The sequence below is a fragment of the Rana temporaria genome, chromosome 2 (assembly GCF_905171775.1).
Source record: "Rana temporaria chromosome 2, aRanTem1.1, whole genome shotgun sequence".
In the NCBI taxonomy this organism is placed as follows: domain Eukaryota; kingdom Metazoa; phylum Chordata; class Amphibia; order Anura; family Ranidae; genus Rana; species Rana temporaria.
In genome coordinates, this window is record NC_053490.1 from 381,811,332 (window position 1) to 381,836,324 (window position 24,993).

At 43.1% G+C, this 24,993-nt stretch overlaps 1 protein-coding gene across 1 annotated transcript in view; it reads left to right on the forward strand.

Annotated features, from left to right (window-relative positions):
• Window positions 1-23,615, forward strand: part of MYBPH (myosin binding protein H) — a 135,618-nt gene extending 112,003 nt beyond the window's left edge. The window contains exons 6-11 of the mRNA XM_040337868.1: window positions 7,617-7,756; window positions 8,021-8,180; window positions 11,875-12,011; window positions 14,431-14,617; window positions 17,378-17,409; window positions 23,402-23,615. Of these exons, the coding sequence (XP_040193802.1) occupies window positions 7,617-7,756; window positions 8,021-8,180; window positions 11,875-12,011; window positions 14,431-14,617; window positions 17,378-17,388 (635 nt within the window). The 3' untranslated portion in view covers window positions 17,389-17,409; window positions 23,402-23,615. The remainder of the gene's footprint in view (window positions 1-7,616; window positions 7,757-8,020; window positions 8,181-11,874; window positions 12,012-14,430; window positions 14,618-17,377; window positions 17,410-23,401) is intronic.
• The last annotated feature ends 1,378 nt before the right edge of the window (window positions 23,616-24,993 follow it).

Below are 24,993 nucleotides of genomic sequence, written 5' to 3' on the forward strand. Positions count from 1 at the left end.
GTGCTAGCCTTTATCTGGCCCTTGGGGCACTATTCCTCCAACTGATGTGAGGCACTATTCCTCCCACTGACACCTACAAGGGGGAACTATTTATTCTACTGATATCAATGATGGGATACTATTCCTCCTACCGATAGGGGCCCTACTCCTCCTACTGACCACCAACCCTGAGGCCATATTTATTCTCACTGGTGCTGATCCCGGGACATTTTCTGCTCCCACTGGCCACAATCCGGCCCTCCTAAAGTCTCAAGGACAATAAACTGGCCCTTTGTTTGAAAAGTTTGGAGACCCCTGGTATATACAGACAAAAATTCAGGTTCAGGGTATTGCTATAACCAAAATATGCTGTGTACCAAAACATAAGGCAAACCAAAGCCAAGTTAATCATGTGTATCTGTAATGGGGGGTATCAATGTAAACTCCAGCTATCAAGAAAATGACTACTAAGTACATCACTTAAGGCCTGGTTCACACCTATGCATTTTTTTTAGTGCGTTTTCAGTTTTGCAGAAACACACTACAGTCCATTTAACATGGTTTCTTATGGATGTAGTTCACATCTATGCATTTTATGGAAAGGGCCTGGGACTTTTTTCTGTTTTTTGGTTCCATAGACTTCAATGGATCAAAAGCGTGCATTGAAAAACGCAAAATGCACCTGGAATATGCAAACTGCAACCAGCATAGTTGTGAATCAGGCCTTAAGCCAGAATCTCGTCAGAAAAAAACCCTTGTTTTTCCTGATGAGATTCTTGGCAAGAATCTCTTGCCACCCGAGTGTACAGACACTCCTTTCATAAGAACCGCTGTTCTTTTGAAAGGCAAGAATACGCTCGTCACATTCGATGACGTCACCGCTATCTTGCTGCACCCTACCAATGCCTAGGAAGCTACCGCGCATGCGGCAGTCATTTCGAGCATGCGCGGGTTTCCATGGCGACAGGTAAGTATACACACTCTCGGGTTTCTCGGCAGGAAAACACTGCCGAGAATCACGACGAGGAAATAGAGAGCAGGTTCTCTATTTTTCTCGTTGAGATTTTAGGCAGTTTTCTTGACGAGAAACCTGAAAGCCTCGTACACACGCTCGGTATACTCGGCAAGAAAGCTCTGCCAGTAGTTTTCTTGCTTGTTCTTGCTGAGTAAACTGAGCGTGTGTACAAGGCTTTAGACTTATGCCCCATACACACGATCCAAAAATCGGACGACAGATCGTTCGTCATTTTTCGCTTACTAGTCACAAGTAGAAATTGAATAGGATACTAAAGTTACAAAAAAACTTTATACAACACCAAAAAAATTATCGAAAGTGATGGCATGTGTTGTAGTGTTTTTATTGTATATTCAGACGACAACTGGACTGACTAAACGAAAATTTACTTGCTTGTCCGATCAAATAATATCAGATAAACTTTCGAGATTGGCTCTCGAAAGCTCTGTACTAACGTTCCGATTATCGTGCGATCGTGTCGAAAGTGGTATTTTTCGTCCAATTTTCGGATAGTGTGAACGGGCCATTAGGCTAGGCTCAAATCTAGTTGCTAAGGTGTGGTGTGTTAAAGCATGCACGTTTTTTTTGATCATTTGTATGCACTGTCTTAGGCAGCCTATTCAAAATAATTGAACAGACCTGAAATCAGACCTGCAATGCAACGCATCACACTATCACAAGTACAAGTGAAAGTGTGAATGGGGACTGATCAACATTTTTGAAAACAGATATTGTCCCATGGGCATCGGGATGGGGTGGCTAGGGGGGGCTGGAGCCCCGAATGTGACCCTGAAAAGCCATGAGTCTCAGGAAGGCACCTTACAATTGTTACCCCCGAGTGCCGCTGAAAAGGGACCGATCTGATCTGCTGAGTGTGTCCGAGTCTCTGAGTGACATAGCAGGTCCCGCTTTCTGGAGCCTGCAGAGCCTATAATGGACGTCCCACTGGTCCAATGCCAGGGCCGTGGGACATCATAGGCACTGCAGGCTCCAGAAGGCGGGGAATTACAATGCCGCCACGCCATGTCACATCACTGGGATCCCCCGCTTGGCGCTCGGCCGGGAGAGATCATGGCAGCGGAGAAGCGATCAGCGAATCCGCACCCCAAATGACCCTGACATAAAATGTTATCACTGGATAATAAACATTTTGTACATTTTATATAGACCAGTGGTACTCAACCGTATTAGGACCAGGGCCTGGTAATTTCCTAAACCTTCTGTGCCCCAACTGTAAAAAAAAAAAAAAGTTTATACTCACTCAATGGTATGGGAATACAAAATATGTATTGAATTGCTGGAAGGCTTTGGATACTTTGAAAAGGGGTAGGTGTCACTGTGGGGTTGGGGATGTAAAGTTCTGGAGGGGGCAAGGTGACTCTCTAGCAGATTTGCTATCCCTGTTGGGAATGAGGTTTTTTGAGGATCTGTGTGTTAGGGATAAGGTCTCCAGGGCGATGTGAGATGGGGGCCTCTGAAGGGCTAATGTGGGACAATAGAGGGCACTGCAGTGGTCCCATCCTAATGATCAGGACCCGAAACTCCAGATTCTTGGTCACCTGAGGGATACATCATATCTCTCTCTCTCTCCTTGCAGAGAAAAAAAAACGTGTGTGTAAAAAATAAATAAAAAATAATAACACTATTATAAAAAATATTATAAAAAATAAAAAAAATACCAAGATCAAGGTGTGATCTAGGCCAGTGCCAGAGTTCGTTTTGGGTCAAGGTCAGGGTCAAAGTTCAAGTTCAAGGTCAGGGTCAGTGTTTTTTGGGGGGGGGGTATTTGTATCAGTATCAGTTAGACCCAATACACACTATTAGATTTTCTGCAGATTTTTGTCTTCAGATTTACCAAAACCATATAATATGAGGTCAAACCGTAATAGTTTCAATTTGTATGCAATCAGGCAGGCCTTTGCACTACACGGTTTTGGTAAATCTGAAGAAAATCTAATAGTGTGTATGGTGCCTTAGCGTCAGTATTTTTTAGATAGGATAAAAAAAAAGCAAAATGCTCACTATTGATTTTGGGCTCATGCCCGCCCGGAGATTTCTGTATGATGGCTGTACACACCATCATACAGAAATACGCGCGTACACGATACGCGGTGACGAGGCCGCGCCGTCGCCGCGACGATGACGCGGCGACGTGCGCGGCCCTGGAAGTTCAATTCTTCCACGCATGCGTCAAAGTCATTCGACTCATGCGAGGGATGGCGGCCGCTCGGACATGTACGGTAAGTCTGTACAGACGACCGAACATTCCAGCGGGGCATGTTTCTAAACATGTTTAGAAACATTTGTCCGTTCGAAAACGGTCTGGCGGACAAATGTACGCTGGAAACCTGTCCGCTCGGCCGTACACACGACCGAACATGTCTGCTGAAACTGGTCCGCGGACGAGTTTCAGCAGACATGTTCGGTGGTGTGTACGGGGCCTAAGTCTCCTACGCTGTCGTATCTTAGCTGCATATTTACGCTGGCCGCTAGGGGCATGTACGTCGTTTTACACCGAGAATATGCAAATGATCAAGATACGCCTATTCACGAACGTACACACGGCCGTCGCATGTAAGATATGCCGTTTACGTAAGGCGTTTTCAGGCGTAAAGATAAACCACCAAAAAGATGGCGCAGCCAATGTTAAGTATGGACGTCGGACAGCCGTCAAATTTCACGTTGTTTACTTTGTTTGCGCAAGCCGATTCAGAATGGGGCTGGGCGTAGGTTACGTTCACGTCGAAAGCAAGGAGTATTTGCGACGTGATACTGAGCATGCGCGCATGCGCCGTATGATCGGCGCTTCATTTACAGTACATGTATGGTAATGAATCGTGAATTCATTACCATACAACACGCCCCCTACCTGCCTATTTTGAATTAGGCGGGGTTACGCCGGGCCATTTGCGCTACGCCGACGTAACTTAGGAGGCAAGTGCTTTGTGAATACAGTACTTGCCTCACTATGTTACGTCGGCGTAGTGCAAATGGGATGCGCTACGCCGACCTAAAGATAGGTGGCTGTACGTGAATCTAGCTGATGGTATAATCCACCTGGATGCACACAGTAGTTGTGATGATATCTACGGTTTTACTAACACATGTCAAAGTTGCAAAATTGTGCTTAGGCATTTATATTTGTTTTACCGTTAGGCACGATGAGGATAATTGTATAGTTGACAGACCAAAAAGGACTTAATAAGATAAGTTCATTAGTATGGTTTACATACACTTGAATGTATAGTTTTCTAGATTAGGGACATCATATCAGTCAATGTGATATTTTAGATAAAAATGCCATGCATTTTCATATAGCTATTGCCAGGGCTTTTTCACCACGGCTCTTGTCAGCAAATCCCAGCTGTCAAAATGATGCTGCAGCTGCTGTGTGCAGCAAAGCTGCTGAACAGTATGCAGATCATTGTTCATCGTTCACCGGAAGAAACAGAGCAGCGGTGAGCCGATGTAAACAAAGCACACCGCTGCTCTGTTAGGGAGGAAAGGAGAGAGATTGTGTTTCAGCTAAGCTGAATCACGATCTCTCTTTTCCTCCAGTGAATCCTTTCCTCCCACAGTTAGAAACACCTCCCAGGGAACATATTTTAACCCCTTGATCACCCCCTCCCCCTAGTGTTAACCCCTTCCCTGCCAGTGTCATTTATACAGGGATCAGTGCATTTTTTTTAGCACTGATCACTGTATTGGTGTCACTGGTCCCCAAAAAGTGTCACTTAGTGTCAGATTTATCTGCCGCAATCTGCAGTCCCGCTAAAAATCGCAGATCGCCACCATTACCGCTAAGAACAATAAAAAAGATCCCTAAATCAATCCCCTATTTTGTAGACGCGATAACTTTTGTGTTAACCAATCAATGTACGCTTTTTACCAAAAATATTAATGCATTTTTTTTAGCACTGATCACTGTATTGGTGTCACTGGTCCCCAAAAAGTGTCACTTAGTGTCAGATTTATCTGCCGCAATCTGCAGTCCTGCTAAAAATCGCAGATCGCCACCATTACCGGTAAGAACAATAAAAAAAATCCCTAAATCAACCCCCTATTTTGTAGACGCAATAACTTTTGTGTAAACCAATCAATGTACGCTTTTTACCAAAAATATGTAGCAGAATACATATTGGCCTAAATTGATGAAGAAATTTTTTTTTTTACATTATTTATTTTTTTGGTATTTTAGCAAAAAGTAAAAAATATTGTGTTTTTTTTCTAAATTGACAGTCTTTTTTTTGTCTATAGCGCAAAAAATCAAAACAGCAGAGGTGGCCAAATACTACCAAAAGAAAGCTCTATTTGTGGGGAAAAAAAGGACATACATTTTATTTTGATACAGAGTCCCACAACTGCGAAATGTCAGTTAAAGCAACGCAGTGGCTTTTTGCAAAAAATCTCCTGATCAGGAAGTGGGTAAAACCTTCCCGGGGCTGAGGTAGTTAATGCACACTGTATCTGTCAATGGGCAGCAAAGCATCCTCTGCTCAATGTGTTCATTGATTGGGCTGATTGGGCTGTCAAAGAAAGCTCTTGGTCTCTTCTGATCAGAAGCTAGCTGGACTGGCTCTCGGTCATGTGACCATTGTAACAGCTAATTACAGTGGTGACGAGATTGGCCAGTCCTTTCTGCCCTCCAGGTGTAAAGACACTGTTAAACCTTTGTTTAAACAACCTTGTCAGCTGAAAAAAAAATAGATGCTTTTTAACCACTTAAGCCCCTGACCATTTTGCAGCTAAAGGACCAGGCCACTTTTTGCGATTCGGCGCTGCGTCGCTTTAACTGACAATTGCGCGGTCGTGCGATGTGGCTCCCAAACAAAATTGGCATCCTTTTTCCCCACAAATAGAGCTTTATTTTGGTGGTATGTGATCACCTCTGCATTTTTTTCCGTTTTCCATTTTTTAAGCGTTTATTGATTGCTTTGTGCAAAAGTTATAGCGTTTACAAAATAGGGGATGGTTTTATGGCATTTTTATTAATTCTTTTTTTTACTAGTAATGGCAGCGATCAGTGATTTTTTTCATGACTGTGACATTATGGAGGACACATCGGACACTTTTGACACATTTTTGTGACCATTGTCATTTTCACACCGATCAGTGCTATACAAATGCACTGGTTACTGTGAAAATGATACTGGCAGTGAAGGGGTTAACCACTAGGTGGCGCTGTAGGGGTTAAGTGTTCCCTGCATAGTGTTTCTTACTGTAGGGGGGATGGGCTCTGTGTCACATGACACTGATCTCCGCTCCAAGTACACAGAGCCGAGATCAGTGTCATTGTCACTAATCAGAGTGGGCAGATTCTTGTTTACACAAGCATCTCCCTGCTCTATAACTCCGTGAGACGATCGCGGAAATCCCTGCGGCAATCGAGTCCGCGGGACCCGCTGTCCGACTCACGGGGATGGCGGCAGGGTCGCGAGTGTGCCCCTGGCAGAGCACGCGCGACCACACAGACAGGCATTTAAAGGGGACGTACAGGTAGGTTGATATGCCTGTCCGTGCCATTCTGCCGACGTATATATACAGGGGCTGGTCCTTAAGTGGTTAAACCCCTTATCAACCCTTAGTTTACCCTAATAAGTTCTACTTTACTACTGCTGCCCATTCTCCTGTTAGGTGTTATTTTTATATTTTTTTAACCATTTAATATTCAAGCTTATTTTTTTTCATTTTCATTCAATTTGTTTATTATTTTTTTGGGTAAATGTAGGCTTGTTTTTTTTTCATTTTCATTTAATTTGTTTATACATTTGTTTGGTGAATTGGTGAATGTAGGCCCTCTTTTTCAAGTTTAAAGTAATTTGCAGCCTAATTAAGATGTTCAAAAAATGATGTGGCTCTCTTCTTAAACAGGCACAGAGGGCTGTTTTTAGGCAAATTGGCAAAGACAATTCTGGTAAAACCCCCCCCCCCCCCCCCTTAACCAGTGATTTTCATGTACAGATCTTACAACATAAATTCAGATCCAGCAATTTGTCTATATTTGATGAATCTTTATTAGCTTGAGACAGCCATAGGGATCCTATTTTCCTTTTTGTGATGTCCAACCTCAATGTAATGCATTTCTTTTATGTTATCTACTCCTTAGGCTGTCTGAAAGAGAAATTCTGTTTCTGTATTAGGAGCATGAACAACATTACTTTGAGCATATCACTACACAAAGTGACCCTTTTGTTTAAAGTGGAGGTTCCGCCATTTTTTTTTTAAAAGCCAGCATTTACAAATACTGCAGCTGCTGACTTTTAAAATATGGACACTTACCTGTCCAGCGCGCCTGCGATGTGTGTTTCCAAGAAGACAGCGGGGGGTGCGGGTAGACAGGTATCTGCACCCCTCTACCCCCTTAAAGGTGCCAAATGTAACACTGGAGGGGGCAAGGGTTCCGAAAAGCGAAAGTTCCATTTTCGGGTGGAACTCTGCTTTAAAGAGTGTCATTTTACAGTAGCAGTCTGTGACTGCCTCTGCTAATATATGATTTTTCATCAAAGACTTTCTCTAATTTTCTATGGATAGGGTAGTATGGTAATTTGAGTAACCCTTGTGAAATCCTGTGCAAGAAAAAAAAATTTGCAGCCTCAAACATGTTGTATTTGCTTCTTTTAAGAACGACCTGGTCCACCCAAGGGTATTAAGCTTGTGGATGTATGGGGCTTCAACGCAGCTCTTGAATGGCTCCCACCACAGGACAATGGAAACGCAGAAATTACAGGTTACACTGTGCAGAAATCAGATAAGAAAACTGGGGTAAGAATTTTCATAATTTTGCAGCTATTTTAATAAAATGTAATATGAATATAATTCTTGTTATCGTGATATTCCATTGCACTCTAATCAAATAAAGTAGACCTGAAAATGGAGAAGTGGGCCTTTACAAAAAAATATATGTATGTTACAGCATTGATTTTTATTGTTATTATGGTAAATGTTGAAAATTGAGACACTGAAATAATTGAATTCATTTATTTTCTTACAATGCATATTTTCTAATGGGCAAATAATATATTTCAGGAATGGTTTACAGTCCAGGAGAATTATCGCCAAACTAACTGCACTATTTCTGACTTGATCATCGGCAATGCCTACTTCTTCAGGGTATACTCTGAGAACCTGTGTGGACGTAGTGAGACTGCTGCCATAACTAAAGATCCCGCTGTAGTAAAGAAACCAGGTAAATTAAAGTACATTTATTGGTGCTAATTGTTTGTGGCTCTGGGCACAAAAAAAAATGTAAATATGTGCAAACACAAGCTTTTCCCTGATTATTGCAGTAGTATTAAAATTTCAGCATGTTTCAACACACTGGACACAACAAAATAACAACATTCCCCAGTAAACTATTTATAAAAACCTTGAGGTTTACAACTTTTATTACTTCTGGTTGCTGCATCCTCAGTGCTGCTTCCTTAATGTGGATGTAAAGGCACAACGTTTTTTATCTTAATGCATTCTATGCATTGAAGTCTAAGTTCACCTTTGTTCACTCTCTTCATGGATGTTTAAAAACACTGCTCCATTACTTCTGCCTTACTTACTGAACAGACTTTAGGTCATGACGCAGGAAGGAGTTGACCAGCTGATCTCATTAGCACACACCCTATGACTTGTCCTTAAGGTTCCCCTAATGAGAAAGATCCTTCAAGGACTGCGCAGGCGCAAACTTGCCGACGGAAATCTCCGAACCTCGCCCGGCATCCAGGCTCATTCTTTAACATCCTCGTGGATTGGAGGATGTTAAAAAAAGAGCCAGGAGGCCGAGCCAGCGGAGCGAGCTGTCCGAGCGAAGTGAGGACGTGAGGCCGACTGGCCACTTTCCTCAAAATCCACGTCGTCCTGGATGCCGGCCGAGGTTCAGAGATTTCCGTCGGCAAGTTTGCGCCTGCGCAGTCCTTAAAGGACCTTTCTCGTTAGCCGGAACCATATCAGCAGATCAGATTGCGCCTGCGCAGGAACATTCACGTTAGCCGGAACCATATTGGCAGATCACCCTGCATCTTCTACCCCCCAGCTGGTCAACTCATTCCTGTGTCATAAAGTCTGACAAGGAAGTAAGGCAGAAGTAATGGAGCAGGGTTTTTAAACATCCATGAAGAGAGTGAGGTATGTGTTGATAGAATAAATGTAAAGTTGTTTTATTTTTGCAAAAGAAGTACATTAATGCTAGCTATATTGGTACCTGGGGGGAGCTGGAATTTATATATATATATATATATATATATATATATATATATATATATATATATATTTTATATATATATATATATATATATATATATATATATAAAAAGTGAACAAAGGTTATTCTATGGTCCACTATGATCCATGTCGATCCAACGATGTTACAGGAGTGTCTCGATGGCCCGGGACTCTCCCTCCTCATTGGCTGAAACAGCAGCCCGGTGCCTTTGGCTCCCCCTGCTGTCAATCAAAGTCAGCCAGCCAATTAGGAGAGAATAGAGGCAGGGCCGGACCACAGCTCTGTGTCTGAATGGACACAGGGAGCTGTGGCTCGGGTGCCCTCATAGCAAGCTGTTTGCTGTGGGGGCACTCAACAGGAGGGAGGGGCCAGGAGCACCGAAGAAGGACCTGAAAAGAGAAGGATATTGGCTGCTCTGTGCAAAACCCCTGCACAGAGAAGGTAAGTATGACATTTTTATTTTTAACAAAAAAAAAAGAGACTTTAAACTCCTGGTCTTCACAGGAAAGAGTTAACAATGAACCGTGCAGTCTTGAGATAGTCTGCAAGTTTGGAAGAAGGAGGAGTAGGAAGGAGTAGGGGAGTGCCTTGTCCTAGGTTACAGGGCTGTGTGTTTCATAGTTCTAGTCCCGCCATACAAGGATGAATCCATAGAACCCTATAGGAGAAAGAAGCCACCCTCAAACAGGAAACCAGAGTTAGTGACCAAGGCTCAAGCTGAAAGTGGTTGTAAAGGCTGAAGGTTTTTTATCTTCAAGCATTCTATTCTATCTCACCTGAGCCCTCTCCTGATCCAGCTATGTGCACGAGAGTCTCAGCTGTCCTGGGATCTCCCTCTCCTCATTGGCTGAGATGGCAGTGGGAGCCATTGACTCCCACTGCTGTCAGTCACAGCCAGTGAGCCAATGAGGAGAGAGTGGGAGGCTTATGGATGCATAGAAAAGGGTTCAGAAGCGAGCATACGTCAGTGCGCCCATAGCAAGTGGCTTGCTATTGGGGGCACTGGTCAAGGGGGAAGAGCCAGGAGCACTGGCAGGGGACCCGAGAAGAAATGGATCGGGGCTGCTCTGTGCAAAACCATTACACAGAGCAGGTACTGTATGTATGACATGTTTGTTATTATTTTTTATTTATTTTTTAAAGCTGAACCTTTAATATCAATTTCAATTTGAAAACAGGCAGAGATAAAAACACTGCAAACTCTGTAAGCTAATAAATCAGCTTCTTAAAGTGCTTAAAAAACAGAGTTTATCTGTTACTTATCTTTATCTCATTGGAGAAGGCTCTCCTCAGGTGGACACCCATGCGGGCGTGCTCCAGAGTCCTGCTTCTTCACACAGAGTGCAGGACTCAGCCCTGTCCCCTGGCACCCACGTCATTGGATTTAATTGGCAGGAGCCAATGGCTGCGCCATGGATTGCGGCGTTTTTTCCCCACAGTTTTACTATGGGAAACACTGTGAGGGAGCATACACATGGCCGGTTTTCCCGACCAAAGTTCTCCTGGCAGTTTTCCTGTCGGAAAAAAACTGTCCGCGTGTACAGGGCAAAAGGGACCAAGCCGGTTCTCCGTTTTCCCCTCGGTTTTCCCGGCGATCTTTTGACCGTCAGGAAAACAGATTGTGTGTACTAGGCATTATTCTTGCTTTACTCCTTGGAGGTTCAGTCACTTTACTGGAACAGGTATATGCTTATGAGATGTCTGGATAGGAGTACAGGCTTTGTCCTGATTCACTACTAATAGGTGAAACTGAAAATATTCTGGGCCAGATTTACAAATGAGATACGACGGCGTATCTCCTGATACGCCGTCGTATCTCTGTTTCTATCTATGCGACTGATTCATAGAATCAGTTACGCATAGATAGCCATAAGATCCGACAGGTGTAATTGTTTTACACTGTCGGATCTTAAGACGCAATACCGCGGCCGCCGCTGGGGGGAGTTCGCGTCGTAAACCAGCGTCGGGTATGCAAATTAGGAGTTACGGCGATCCCCGACGGTTTTTCGCGTTCGCTACGTTGCCGCTAGTCTAATTTCCCGTCGCAAAGTTAGTCGTTTTTTTTGGTGCCTTAACTTTACACAGCAATTGTATTGCTGTGTAAAGTATGGCCGTCGTTCCCTCTTCGAAATTTTAAAAATAACGTCGTTTGCGTAAGCCGTCCGGGAATACGGAATTACGCTACGCGCGTCGCCGTTCAAAAAATGACGTCACTTCGCACAAAGCACGGCGGGAGTTCGGAAACGGAGCATGCGCGGTAGGTCCCGGGCGGGAGCGCGCCTAATTTAAATGGCACACGCCCATTTGAATTGGCCCGCCTTGCGCCGGAGGCTGCCGGCGTAGGTTTTCATCGCAAGTGCTTGGTGAATCAGGCACTTGCGATGAAAAATTGCGGCTGTGTAACGTATAGTAGGATACGTATAGTAGGATACATTACGTCACCGCGATTCTACGCGAATCTGGCCCTCTGCTTCTAACATCTGAATGCAGTGCCAACCACCTTTAGCCTAAATGGTAGATAACAAAGACTAACACATAACTATTAAATGAAATGTCTTTTTGGTCCTTCTGTCTGTCTCTCTATTCTATGCTTGCATTTAAAAACACAGATGAAAGTCAGACTTCAAAAATAAAATTTCATTTTTATTTTCCTATTTTGTATCTATAGAAAATACATACAAGCCTCCTGAGTATAGCGAGTCTGCTTTGTTAGAAGCACCAAAGTTCACTCAGCCTCCTAATGACCGAACAACAACACATGGCTATAGTACTAAACTAGTGTGCAGTGTTCGTGGCACCCCCAAGGTAAGACATTTAAATAAACATAAAGATATACAGTATATAAATATATATTAGACATATCTGTAGTATTATTACAGTGTCAATTAATCTACTTGTTACAGACTTTGGGCTTGGACTTCATCACTGTACACAGGACGTGTGTAGCACATCCAGTCTATCTGCTCTGCTTTTGCCCCCCCCCCCCCCCTCCCCAGTATACAGTAATTGTCGATTTTGATGAATCAAAGCCAACATTACTGTGTACTCAGAGAAGGTGTCGCCAGGTTTGCTGTCCAAAAAGCAGTCTGAATCAGTGTTTAATAACAATACTGCTCCAGACACAAGTATACAAAGTAACATATTGTTACTTTTGTATCATTCTGTTCATTCATCTGCAGTTAAAAGGGATGAACTTAGATCTGCAAATGATGTCAGTTACAGCACCCTGTTGCTCTGTTTAACCCTGTATTAATCTCGAATCCATCCTAATAAACTCCAAAGTCTCCTTTAACCTCTTGCCTACTGGGCACTTTCACCCCCTTCCTACCCAGGCCAATTTTCAGCACTTTCCCACTTTGAATGACAATTGCACGGTCATGCAACACTGTACCCAAATGACATTTTTATCATTTTGCACTGGTAGGCACTGATAGGTGGCATGGACAGGCGGCACTGATGGGCAGCACCGATGAGCAGGCACTAAAAGGCAGCACTGACTGGCATCACTAATGGGCACTGATTGGTGTCACTGATGGGCACTTCTGGCTCTTTACTGTAATTAGGGCACTGATGATCAGTGCCCTGATTACCTGTCCTGGTCTCCCCTGCAAGCAGATGCCGCTGATCGTTTCTCCTCGCCACATTGTCAAGGAGAGACGATAAACAGCACTTCCGCATTTACACGTGACTGGCTGTGATTTGAAACAGCCGATCACATGGTTAAAGAGTCACATCATCAGCTCTTTACCGAGATTGTGGTCACGCCGTGTCCTAGGTATACGCTGCGGCCTCCGCGCTGCGTGCCCCCAAGCAGTTGTTCTGGGGCACCATCATATGACGTCCCAGAAAGAGACTGCACCGCTCTGCAGTCATTTGGTGGTGGATGGGCAGGAAGTGGTTAACTATTATTTTTCTGACTATTTTTTGTTTGTTTTTATTTTATTTAACCACTTCCTTACTGGGCACTTATACCCCCCTCCGCACTTTGAATGACAATTGCGCGGTTATACAACGCTGTACCCAAATGACATTTTTATAATTTTTTTCACACAAATAGAGCTTTTTTTTGGTGGTATTTAATCACCGCTGGGGTTTTTATTTTTTGCTAAACAAACAAAAAAACATGGAAAATTTGGAAAAATAAAATCATGTTTCATAGTTTGTTATAAAATTTTGCAAACAGGTAATTTTTCTCCTTAATTAATATGCGCTGATGAGGCGGCACTGGTGGGCACTGATAGGCTGCATGGGTGGGCACTGATAGGCACAGATAAGGTGGCACTGATAGGCACAGATAAGGCGGCACTGATGGGGACAGATAAGGCAGCACTGATGGGCACAGATAAGGCAGCACTGATGGCCACTGATAAGATGGCACTGATGGGCCCTGATGGGTGGCACTGGATGGCACTGATGGGGGACACTGATGGGCAGTGATAGGTGGCACTGATGGGCACTGGTCCATAAAGACATTGAGTTTGGGGTGGAGGAACTTGACTGGCCTGCACAAAGTCTTGACCTCAACCCAAAAGAACATGGATGAATTAAAGCAAAGACTGTGAGCCAGGCACTCTCATCCACATCAGTGCCTGACCTCACAAATGTGATTCTGGAAGAATGGTCAAACATTCCCATAGACCATAGGTGTCAAACATAAGGCCTGTGGGCCGACCCGGCCCTCCAGGCCATTTCATGTGGCCCTCGCACCTCCTGCCCTCCTATGGTCCTCCTCCAGAGTCTTACTTTCTGCTTTAAAGCAATGTATCCAGCTTCTTCCCAGCAGCAGCATAAGGAAAGGGGGGTGCACTGTGATGTAAGGGAGAGTGGGGGACTCAACTTCTGATGGTGGGGTTACTCTTGACATCTAATGTAAGGGGAGGGGATGCGCTGGACATCTAATCTTACAGATACAACCGGCCCTTTTGAGGGCAATCATAATGCTGATGCTGCCCACGATGAAATTGAGTTTGACACCCTACCATAGACACACTCCTAAACATTATGGACAGCCTTCCCTGATGAGTTGAAGCTGTTGTAGCTGCAAAGGGTGGGCCAACGCAATATTGAACCCTACGGACTAAGACTGAGATGCCATTAAAGTTCATGTGTGTGTAAAGGCAGGCGTCCCAATACTTTTGGTAATATAGTGTATATAATGCTTTAGGCTTTTATGCTGTCTATATGAAATATTATGATATTAAAATATACAATATTTACTTTTAAGCCTAAAGTTGTCTGGATGAAAAATCAAATGGAAATTCGTGAAGATCCCAAATTCCGGTCACTTGTCAACCAAGGTGTTTGCTCCCTTGAAATCCGCAGACCTAGCCCATTCGATGGTGGTGTGTATACTTGCAAAGCTATTAACTCTCAGGGAGAAGCAACTGTGGACTGCAGACTCAATATTAAAGGTAAGCAGAAGATGTATACTTTGAAATTGTGATGTTGTCGCCATTGTAGCTCTTTCCCCGCATAATGTAGACAAAAGGCTGAGACCTATGTCAACCATGCTAAAAACGAATATGAATTATTTCTTTAGTTAAAGTGTTAATCAAAGGAATGTTCAAGAAATGTACAGGTTGATAGAATAAAAATTAGGGGCAGATCCTCAAAGAAATTACGCGGCGTATCTCTTGATACGCCGTGTAATTTCAAATTTTGCGCGTCGTATCTTTGTTTTGGTATCCCCAAAACAAGATACGACGGCATCTGTGTTAGATCCGACAGGCGTACGTCTTCGTCCGCCGTCGTATCTTAGATGCAATTTTTTGGCGTCCGCTAGGTGGCGTTCACATCGTAATCCACGTCGAGTATGCAAATTAGCTATTTCCGACGATCCACGAACGTACGAGCGGCCGTCGCATTTTTTTACGTCGTTTCCGTTCGGCTTTTTCCGGCATATAGTTAAAGCTGCTATCTGGTGGCGTACTCAATGTTAAGTATGGCCGTCGTTCCCGTGTCTAATTTTGAAAATTTGATGTCGTTTGCGTAAGTCGTCCATGAATGGGGCTGGACGCCATTTACGTTCACGTTGAAAACAATGACGTCCTTGCGACATCATTTAGCGCAATGCACGGCGGGAAATTTTAGGGACGGCGCATTCGCAGTTCGTTCGGCACGGGGACGAGCTTCATTTAAATGAAACACGCCCCCTACCCGCCCAATTTGAAATCCGCCGCGAGAGATACACTACGCCGCCGGAACTTACGGCGCGAATTCATTGAGGATTCAAACCAAAGCCAGGTAAGTTACAGCGGCGTAGCGTATCTCACATCTGCGACGGGCGCAGCGGAGGTACGTGGATCTACCCCAAAAGGTGGAGAATGCTGTCCTATGATGACAACAAGTAGGCATTCTGAAGAAGAAAACTGACATTGGCAGTAGAAAATAAAAGCCCATATAAGACTTTTTTTTGTCCCCATTAATCTATCAGTATTGGGCAGAACCACAGAAGCTAGATGTTAACACTTTAGCATATTGGGTCATATAATAAGGGCACACTGTTTCAATCTGGGCAACATTTGTAACACAACATTATATTGTCTTATCTTTATGAAGCCAGTTGGGCTCTAGTAATATATTACAAGTTTGCTTTTCAAATAAAACATATTTGTCTTTGTGTATCCCCAACTATCAGTTTTCAGCTTACTAAATTCAATTAAATCTTTTACTGGTTACAGTATTATATTTGCAAATGAATGGCATTTCTTTTGTGTATTCATATTATTTTCTCTGCTACTGAATCAGCATTGTAATTAGATTAGAAAACTAGGAATTTAGGGCCAGATTCTCAGAGATCTGCGTATCTCTGAGAATGTGTAACGTATGTCATTTATGTTACGCCGCCGCAAGTTTTACAGGCAAGTGCTTTATTCACAAAGAACTTGCCTGTAAAGTTGCGGCGGCGTAGCGTAAATCCTCCTGCGCAAGCCCACGTAATTCAAATGAGCCGGGTAGGGGGCGTAGAGCATTTAAATTAGGCGCGTTCCCGCGCCGAATGTACTGCGCATACGCCGACCCTAAAATTTCCCGACGTGCATTGCGCTAAATGATGTCGCAAGGACGTCATTGGTTTCGACGTGAACGTAAATGGCGTCCAGCCCCATTCACGGACGAGTTACGCAAACAACGTAAAATTTTCTAATAGCGACGCGGGAACGACGTCCATACTTAACATTGGACATTGGACATTGGCCACCTAGGGGGCATGTTTATCTTTACGCCGCGTATCTCTTACGGAAACGGCGTAAATTTACTGCGACGGGCAAGCGTACGTTTGTGAATAGGCGTAACGACTCATTTGCATATTCTACGCCGACCTCAATGGAAGCGCCACCTAACGTGCAGCGTAAGTATTGCACCCTAAGCTACGACGGCGCAGGCTATCGTATCTTAGGCATGTTTAAGTGTATCTCAGTTTGAGAATACATTTAAACATACGACGGGCTTAGATTCGGAGTTACGTCGGCGTATCTACTGATACGCCGTCGTAACTCTTTGTGAATCTGGCCCTTACTTTTTACCAAATTAACCCACAACTACCATTGGGAAGGCAGGACAAATTTAAAGGGGTTGTACAGGTACAATTCTTTTTTCCCTAAATAGCTTCCTTTACCTTAGTGCAGTCCTCCTTCACTTAACTCATCCTTCCATTTTGCTTTTAAATGTCCTTATTTCTTCTGAGAAATCCGCACTTCCTGTTCTTCTGTCTGTAACTCCACACAGTATTGCAAGGCTTTCTCCCTAGTGTGGAGTGTCGTGCTCGCCCCCTCCGTTGGACAACAGGAGAGTCAGGACGCCCACTAACACACAGCTCCTTTCTCTTCCTGCAACGTAGAGAGCGTCCTGACTCTCCTGTAGTCCAAGGAAGGGGGCGAGCACACCACTCCACACCAGGGAGAAAGCCTTGCATTACTGTGTGGAGTTACAGACAGAAGAACAGGAAGTGAGGATTTCTCAGAAGAATTAAGGCCATTTAAAAGCAAAATGGAAGGATGAGGTAAATGAAGGAGGACTGCACTAAGGTAAAGGAAGCCGTTTAGGGGGGGGAAAAATTGTACCTTTACAACCCCTTTAACACTGATTTACAGACACCCACTTGTTGTATTGTGAAGACAAAGCTGTGCATGCGTGCATTATGATCTAATATATGTCTCATATTTTTTTTTTAGTTCCACAATAAAAGAGGACATGTGAGAATAACGTAAGTATTAAAAAACACAGTTTTAGGAGTGGTAGCAATTATAACAGTACAGATTATTTTTAGAGTTAGTACTTTCGCAGATTGGACGTGATGGACTTGTGTTTTTTTTCAACCTCATATAAATAATTCTGGTAGGTGGCCACAAATGTTTACAAGGAATCAATATATATATATATATATATATATATATATATATATATATATATATATATATATATATAAATAAAATCAGTCATACCTTTATCTTCAGAGGTGGCTCTTTAATTAGGCAAATTAGGTGGTCGCCTAAGGCCTCGCACTCACAGGGGCCTCGCGGTCATCTAATTTGCCTGTGATTAATCACCAGGATGGAGTGCCACCACCTCCAGCGCTGCCCTGTGTTTTCTGTTCCCTGTTGTCACCTTGCTGGGTCCCAGATGTTATATTGGCTGCATATGTCTGACGGGTGAGGAGGGTGCTGATCACCTGTGTGCTAGAGCCGTGCAGCCATTTTTCTTGCTTGAATTTTTTTCCCAGATTGGGGATGTGAATGGGGCCTAATGTCTAAATTTTTGCCTAAGGCCTCACAAAGCCTAGAGCTGCCTCTGTTTATCTTTCTTTGAATAGATTAAAGTATATATAGTAGGCTATATATACTTTAATCTATTCAAAGAAAGATAAAGGATTGACGGATTTTATATATATATAGATAGATAGAGATAGATATAGATATCTATCTATCTATCTATCTATCTATCTATCTATCTATCTATCTATCTATCTATATATATATATATATATATATATATATATATATATATATATATATATATATATATATTTTTTTTAAATATATATATATATATATATATATATATATATATATATATATATATATATATATATATATATATATATATATATATATATATATATATATATATATATATATATATATATATATATATATATATATATATATATATATGACATTTCAACAACAGTGAATGGTTATCAGTGTTATCAAAAAGACACAAAGCTTTTAGAGGGCCACTACAGCTCTGCATAATGTTCGATGATGTTCTTTTCCAGAGCATGCTGCTGTTCTATGTCATTTCATTCTCATGGGACAATTTAAGCCCAAGCTGGCAGGGTCAGAGCCCTGGGATTATCAGCAACATTCTTAGCGGTGTGCTTATCCTGGAGTATTCTCAAAGAGCACACGCCATTACACCAACATAGTTCATGTACTGATTAGGCTATTTGTAGTCCTGTGAAGGCATTGAAAAAATGCAAAGCTCGGGAGGAGGGCTCGATTCAAACCTTTGTTTAAATCAGCAAAATTCATTTAAGGTTCAACAAAGAAAAAAGCTGTTTAATGCGTTAGGCCCCATGCATACTGGGTATTTTAACCACTTAAGGACCGCCCGCCGCAGGTATACTGCGGCAAGGAAGCTCCATTGAGCGATACGATGTACCCATACGTCATTTTGTGTAATAGATACAGTAGGCGTGGGTCCCCGCAGCATGGAGCAGGAGCTTGTGTGCGTGGCCGGCGGCCGTGATGTCCGCCAGCCACCCGTGGTCGATCCACAGAGAAGCAGAATGTAAACAAGGCAGATCCCTGTTCTGACATGGGAGTACAGAGAGATCTTATGTACCTAGTGATTGGGAACAGCCATCTCTTTGTACTCCCAGTCAGTCCACTGCCCCCCCCCCCCCCCCACAGTTAGATAGCACCTCCCAAGGACACATTTAACCCTTTGATCACCCCTGGTGTTAACTCCTTCCTTGCCAATGTCATTTATACAGTGATCAGTGCATTAATGTCACTTGTCCCTAAAAAGTGTCACTTTGGGTCGGATCTGTCTGCCGCAATGTCGCAGTCACGCAAAAAAAAAATTATGATCGCTGCCATTACCAGCAAAAACAATAAAAAATAAATCCGTAAATCTATCCCCATTTTGAAAAAGCTACACTTTTGCACAAACCAATTGGGATTTTTTTTAACAAAAATATGTAACCAAATACATATTGGCCTAAACAATTTTTAGATCTGTATTATAGTAAAAAATATTTGTTGTTTTTTTCAAAATTGTCAGTCTTTTTTGGTTTATAGCGCAAAAAATAAAAACCGCAGTGGTGATCAAGTAATATAATTGCTGGGAAGAGATCTCCGGCGGGTAACAAAAGTGCAGAGCGGCTCTATAACAAATGTATTTGGCACAATTATATTACAGAAACGCACACATTGTACATTATATACTACTGTAATAGAGTGGATTATAGGATTTTACAAGCATTTGAACTCAGTTCACACTGGGGATTCCTGACAGGCAGGGAGGGAGAGGGGGAGAGAAGACAGCACATTACATGGTAAGACCTACCCCGAAAATAAGCCCTACTGTGTCTTTTGTTGGCATAATTAATATAAGACCCAGGCTTATTTTCGGGGAAACACGGTACATTACAATGAGCACACTCCAACATGTGCCCTAAAAACACAAAATACACTCCATTATTCATCTTGCTGCACTCACACCACCCCATGCAAATCATACATAGGGTACTTTTTTTTCTAACACAAGGGTATTTCTAGACTTTGACATGCAGAACATGTGCCCCAGGTCTTATTTTAAGAGTCCTGGGTCTGCTTTGCAACAGACAAGACAGACAAGAATCTTGCAAACAAAGGGCCAGATTCACAGATATCTGCGGCGGCGTAACGTATCGTCTTTACGTTACACCGCCGCAAGTTTTCAGCGCAAGTGCCTGATTCACCAAGCACTTGCGTGTAAACTTACGGCGGTGTAACGTAAAGCCGTCTGGCGCAAGCCCGCCTAATTCAAATGGGGAGTGTACCATTTAAATTAGGCGCGTTCCCGCGCCGAACGTTCTGCGCATGCTCCTTGTGGAAACTTCCCGACGTGCTTTGCGCGAAATTACGGCGCCCCAACGTATTTTTTTAACAGCGACGTGCGTTACATCGTTTCGTATTCCCGGACGTCTTACGCAAAAAAAAATTGAAATTCGAAGCGGGAACGACGGCCATACTTTAACAAGGCTGTTCTGTAAGCCATGAAAAAGCAGGCTTATGTTTGCGAAGGGAAAAACCGACTAGCGACGACATAAGAGATTGCGACGAACGCAGAAGGGACATAACTTACTAATAATGCACTGTATCCCTGGTTTCCTTGAAACACTTCTCCATCGATGCCCCCACTCCCACTGCTTTAATCTTCTGGTGCAGTAGGGGATTAATAAAACTGAGGGAGCTGACCAGTAATGTATTTAGGGTTTGTGCTGCCCTAGGCCTGACTAAAGTCTCTCACTTCCTGTTTGGCTATGGGGCAGGTAGTGAAGGGAAATCTCTGCAATGGGACAGGGATGGTAAAAAATAAACTGACAGTGTCTATTACCCTCTATCCATAATGAAAAAAATAATAATTCTACTTTAAGCACAAATTTCTGATAATTTTATGGTGAGGATAAGAATAAGAAGATATAACCATGCCAATGGTGCAGCAAAAACATATAGCACAATCAGGAAGGTTTGTGGTCCAGGATGATAAGACAGTCAAAATTAGAAGCAACCCCCCCCCCCCCCCACAGTTGCGGCATGCCGGCCTCCCGCATTCCCGGAAGCAGTGCAGCTGCTTTATGGGGGTGCTAGATTAATTTGCCTCTTAGTCCAGTCCGCCCCATAAGACTGGCGCTACATTAACAGTGTAGCGCAAGCCGGCGGGGACTCTTTCCGTGCTGCCCCCCTGCAAAGTGCTGGCTTGGCCTGGGCCTTGTTGGCCTAGGCCAGGATACAGCATTGGAGCTGGCATTTGCATTCATTAAGAGTGCCCGACTATGCCCTCCCTTTCCTCTGAGGGAGCTGGCATTTGCATTCATCAAGAGTGCCCGACTATGCCCTCCCTTTCCTCTGAGGGAGCTGGCATTTGCATCCATCAAGAGTGCCCGACTATGCCCTCCCTTTTCTCACAGTTGCTCCATTTATAGAAGACTTACTACAGAGTGAAACACAATCAATGAATGGAGGGGTCAGACATTTTAATCATCCATACCTTTTCTATTCATAAATTGTGTTTCATTCATAGAAGCTGTAGTATGGCTTCTATGAATAGAAGAGCGGGGCAGAAAAAAGGGGCATAGTCAGGCACTCCTGATGAATGCCTGTGAATGCTCTTAGTTCTATAAACCCCGGTAACACCAGAAGATTACATAGTATAGTTGCCAAGGTTGAATAAAGACACCAGTCCATCAAGCTCAACGTGAGTGCGTGTTGTATGTATTTATGCCACATTACTGCATTGGGGGTGAGGGGGGGCATTGATGAAGGAGGAATTAAAAGGAACCATAATACAGCAGCACAGGAGAAACATCACAGCAATAGTGAGTCATATCCCTTGTGCTGATTTTTGTTTTTTATTTTGACTACACTTGTGCTTTAAAGCGGAGTTTCGGCCACAATTTCACTTTTTAAATATAAATACCCCTGTAATACACAAGCTTAATGTATTCTAGTAAAGTTAGTCTGTAAACTAAGGTCCGTTTTGTTAGGTTGTTACAGCATTTAGACACTTTATAAAATAGAAATTGACTGGGGCCATCTTAAGTGTGGGCATCATGAAGCCAGACTGTATGACTTCCTGGATTTCAGCCTTGCAAATCTCGCACATGCTCAGTGCTGCACAAGCAGTGTCAGATCAGGTTTCAGCACCTGTGCTGTCCAAGTCACATGATTCTTCGAGACTGGGGAGTGCACAGACTCCTGGAAAGTTACACCCACTACATTCCCAGGAGTCTGTGCGGTGTAGGTTAGGAAGCTTAAAGCGGGGGTTCACCCTTAGAGGGCACTTTTCCCCCTTCGCTTCCTGCTCGTTATTACTAGGGGAATCGGCAATTTATTTTAAAATATGTGCAGTACTTACCCGTTTACGAGACGCATCCTCTCCGTCGCTTCCGGGTATGGGCTTCGGGAATGGGCGGTCCTTCTTGATTGACAGGTTTCCGAGAGGCTTCCGACGGTCGCATCCATCGCGTCACGATTTTCCGAAAGAAGCCGAACGTCGGTGCGCAGGCGCAGTATAGAGCCGCACCGACGTTCGGCTTCTTTCGGCTACGAGTGACGCGATGGATGCGACCGTCGGAAGCCTCTCGGAAGAATGTCAATCAAGAAGGAACGCCCGCTCCCGAAGACCCATACCCGGAAGCGACGGAAGAAGATGCAGCTCGAAAACGGGTAAGTACTGCACCTATTTTAATATAAATAGCCGATTCCCCTAGACCGAACGAGCAGCAAGCTAAGGGGAGATTTTTTTTTTTTTTTTAAATGGGTGAACTCCCGCTTTAAGCACCTAGGTGCAGGAAGTGGGAAGATTAACTATTCTGCCTAGCAACAACACTTTGAAGGCATCTAAAAAAAAAAAAAAAATTCTTAAAGGACTAATGACATTTTTTTAAAACTACTGATGTAATGTTATATTTATGGGTGGAACTCCACTTTAAGCAGGTGTTCAGGAACGCCATGATTTGCTGTATATACAGGCTTATCAAGAGTTGCTTTTCTTCAGTGGTCAAGCACAGACCTTTGAAAATTCTATATGGAATGGATTGACCCAAAGTCCCATCAAACCCAATTGGTAATTACAAAAAAGATAAAACTAATACAAATCAAAGTCCTTCCAGTATCCCTCACCCCCCAAAAAATAAGCAATTGATCATTTGAATCAACTTGTGAATGTACAATTTATATGTAAAGCTCTGCGTAAATTGTCAGTGCTATATAAGTACCTAAAATAAATAAATAAACCCTGCTTTTACCAGTCCACTTGACACCATTTAATTAGTCTCTCTGCCAATCTTGACATGACTCTTGAGTGAAGAGCTCAGACAAAACAAGCATTTATATATCATTTATATATTACAGAATACCAAACAAATTCAATGTATGTGGCTGTAAATATTTTCTGACTTTTTTTTCTTTTCTTTTTGTTTATTTCAGATTGCAAATTTAAGCAAGAAGGTCATCATGTTTTAAGTCTATAAATATATTTTGTTAGCCTTTCATTGACAACATATTTGTGCTTTGTTATCCTGTGTGGCATAAAAATGTGTTCATAACCACGTAGATATGTAGGCTGGCTAATAAAATGTATTTGGCAAATGGATTGTATAATTTATTTTTAACAAAATATATAAAATAGTTTATGTTTGAATTCCTAGCACTGTTGTTTCTACCTCAACTAAATGCTCAACGGCATTGACAAAAATGATGATGTGTGAGACCTTAAAGTCATTTAATTAAAAAATGTAATCATATCTTTTCCTGGAAGAAAAACATGATTTGATAACCTGATGTAGCTACTGAAGATTTGTTATGCATAAACATATTTACACCTATACATCCTTTATTCTCAATTTGTAGAATGTTGACTTAAAGCAAAACTCTCCAGCCAATTATATAATAAAAAAAGAATAACAAATTAAAGGCTGTGCATGATGTCATAAGCCTAGGCTAATGACCAGACAGGAAACAGGAAGTTGGCTGTATAAGCTAAATTTACTGGCAGAAAGTGAAAACAACAAGAGCAGAAGATTTAATAGATGGAAAGTTGAAAAAATTACTGAAGGTCCGCTTTAACCGCTTGCCGCCCGCCGCACGCAGATATACATCTGCAGCATGGCACGGGCAGGCAGAAGGGCGTATATATATACGTCCCCTTTAAGAAGCGGTTGTTGCGGGCGCGTGCCCCGCCGCAATCTCCGTGAGCGTGCCCACGGGTCCCGCGGACTCGATCGCCGCAGGCATACCCGCGATCGTCTCACGGAGACATAGAACGGGGAGATGTTAGTGTAAACACAACATCTGCCCCGTTCTGCCTAGCTGACACTGTCACTGATCGTGTTCCCTGTCATCGGGAACACGATCAGTGATGTGTCACAGCAAGCCACGCCCCCCTACAGTAAGAATCACGCCTTAGGGTACACTTAACACCTACAGCGCCACCTAGTGGTTAACCCCTTTACCGCCAGTGTCATTTTCACAGTAACCAGTGCATTTTGATAGCACTGATCGCTGTAAAAATGACAACGGTCCCAAAAATGTGTCAAAAGTGTCCGATGTGTCCGCCATAATGTGGCAGTCATGATAAAAATCGCAGATCGCCGCCATTACTAGTAAAAAAAAAAAATATTAATAAAAATGCTATAAAACTATCCCCTATTTTGTAGACGCTATGGCCCAGATTCTCAAAGACTTACGACGGCGTATCTCCAGATACGCCGTCGTAAGTCCGAATGGCCGCCGTTGTATCTATGCGCCTGATTCATAGAATCAGTTACGCATAGATTTGGCCAAGATACGAGCGACGTAAGTCTCCTACGTCGTCGTATCTTGGGGTGCATATATACGCTGGCCGCTAGGTGGCGCTTCCATTGATTTCCGCGTCGAATATGTAAATGAGCAAGATACGCCGATTCACGAACGTACGCACGCCAGTCGGAATTAGTTACGCGCCGTTTACGTAAGACATACCCTGGCGTAAAGATAAAGCTGGTCTCTAGGTGGCGCAGCCCATGCAAGGTACGGACGTT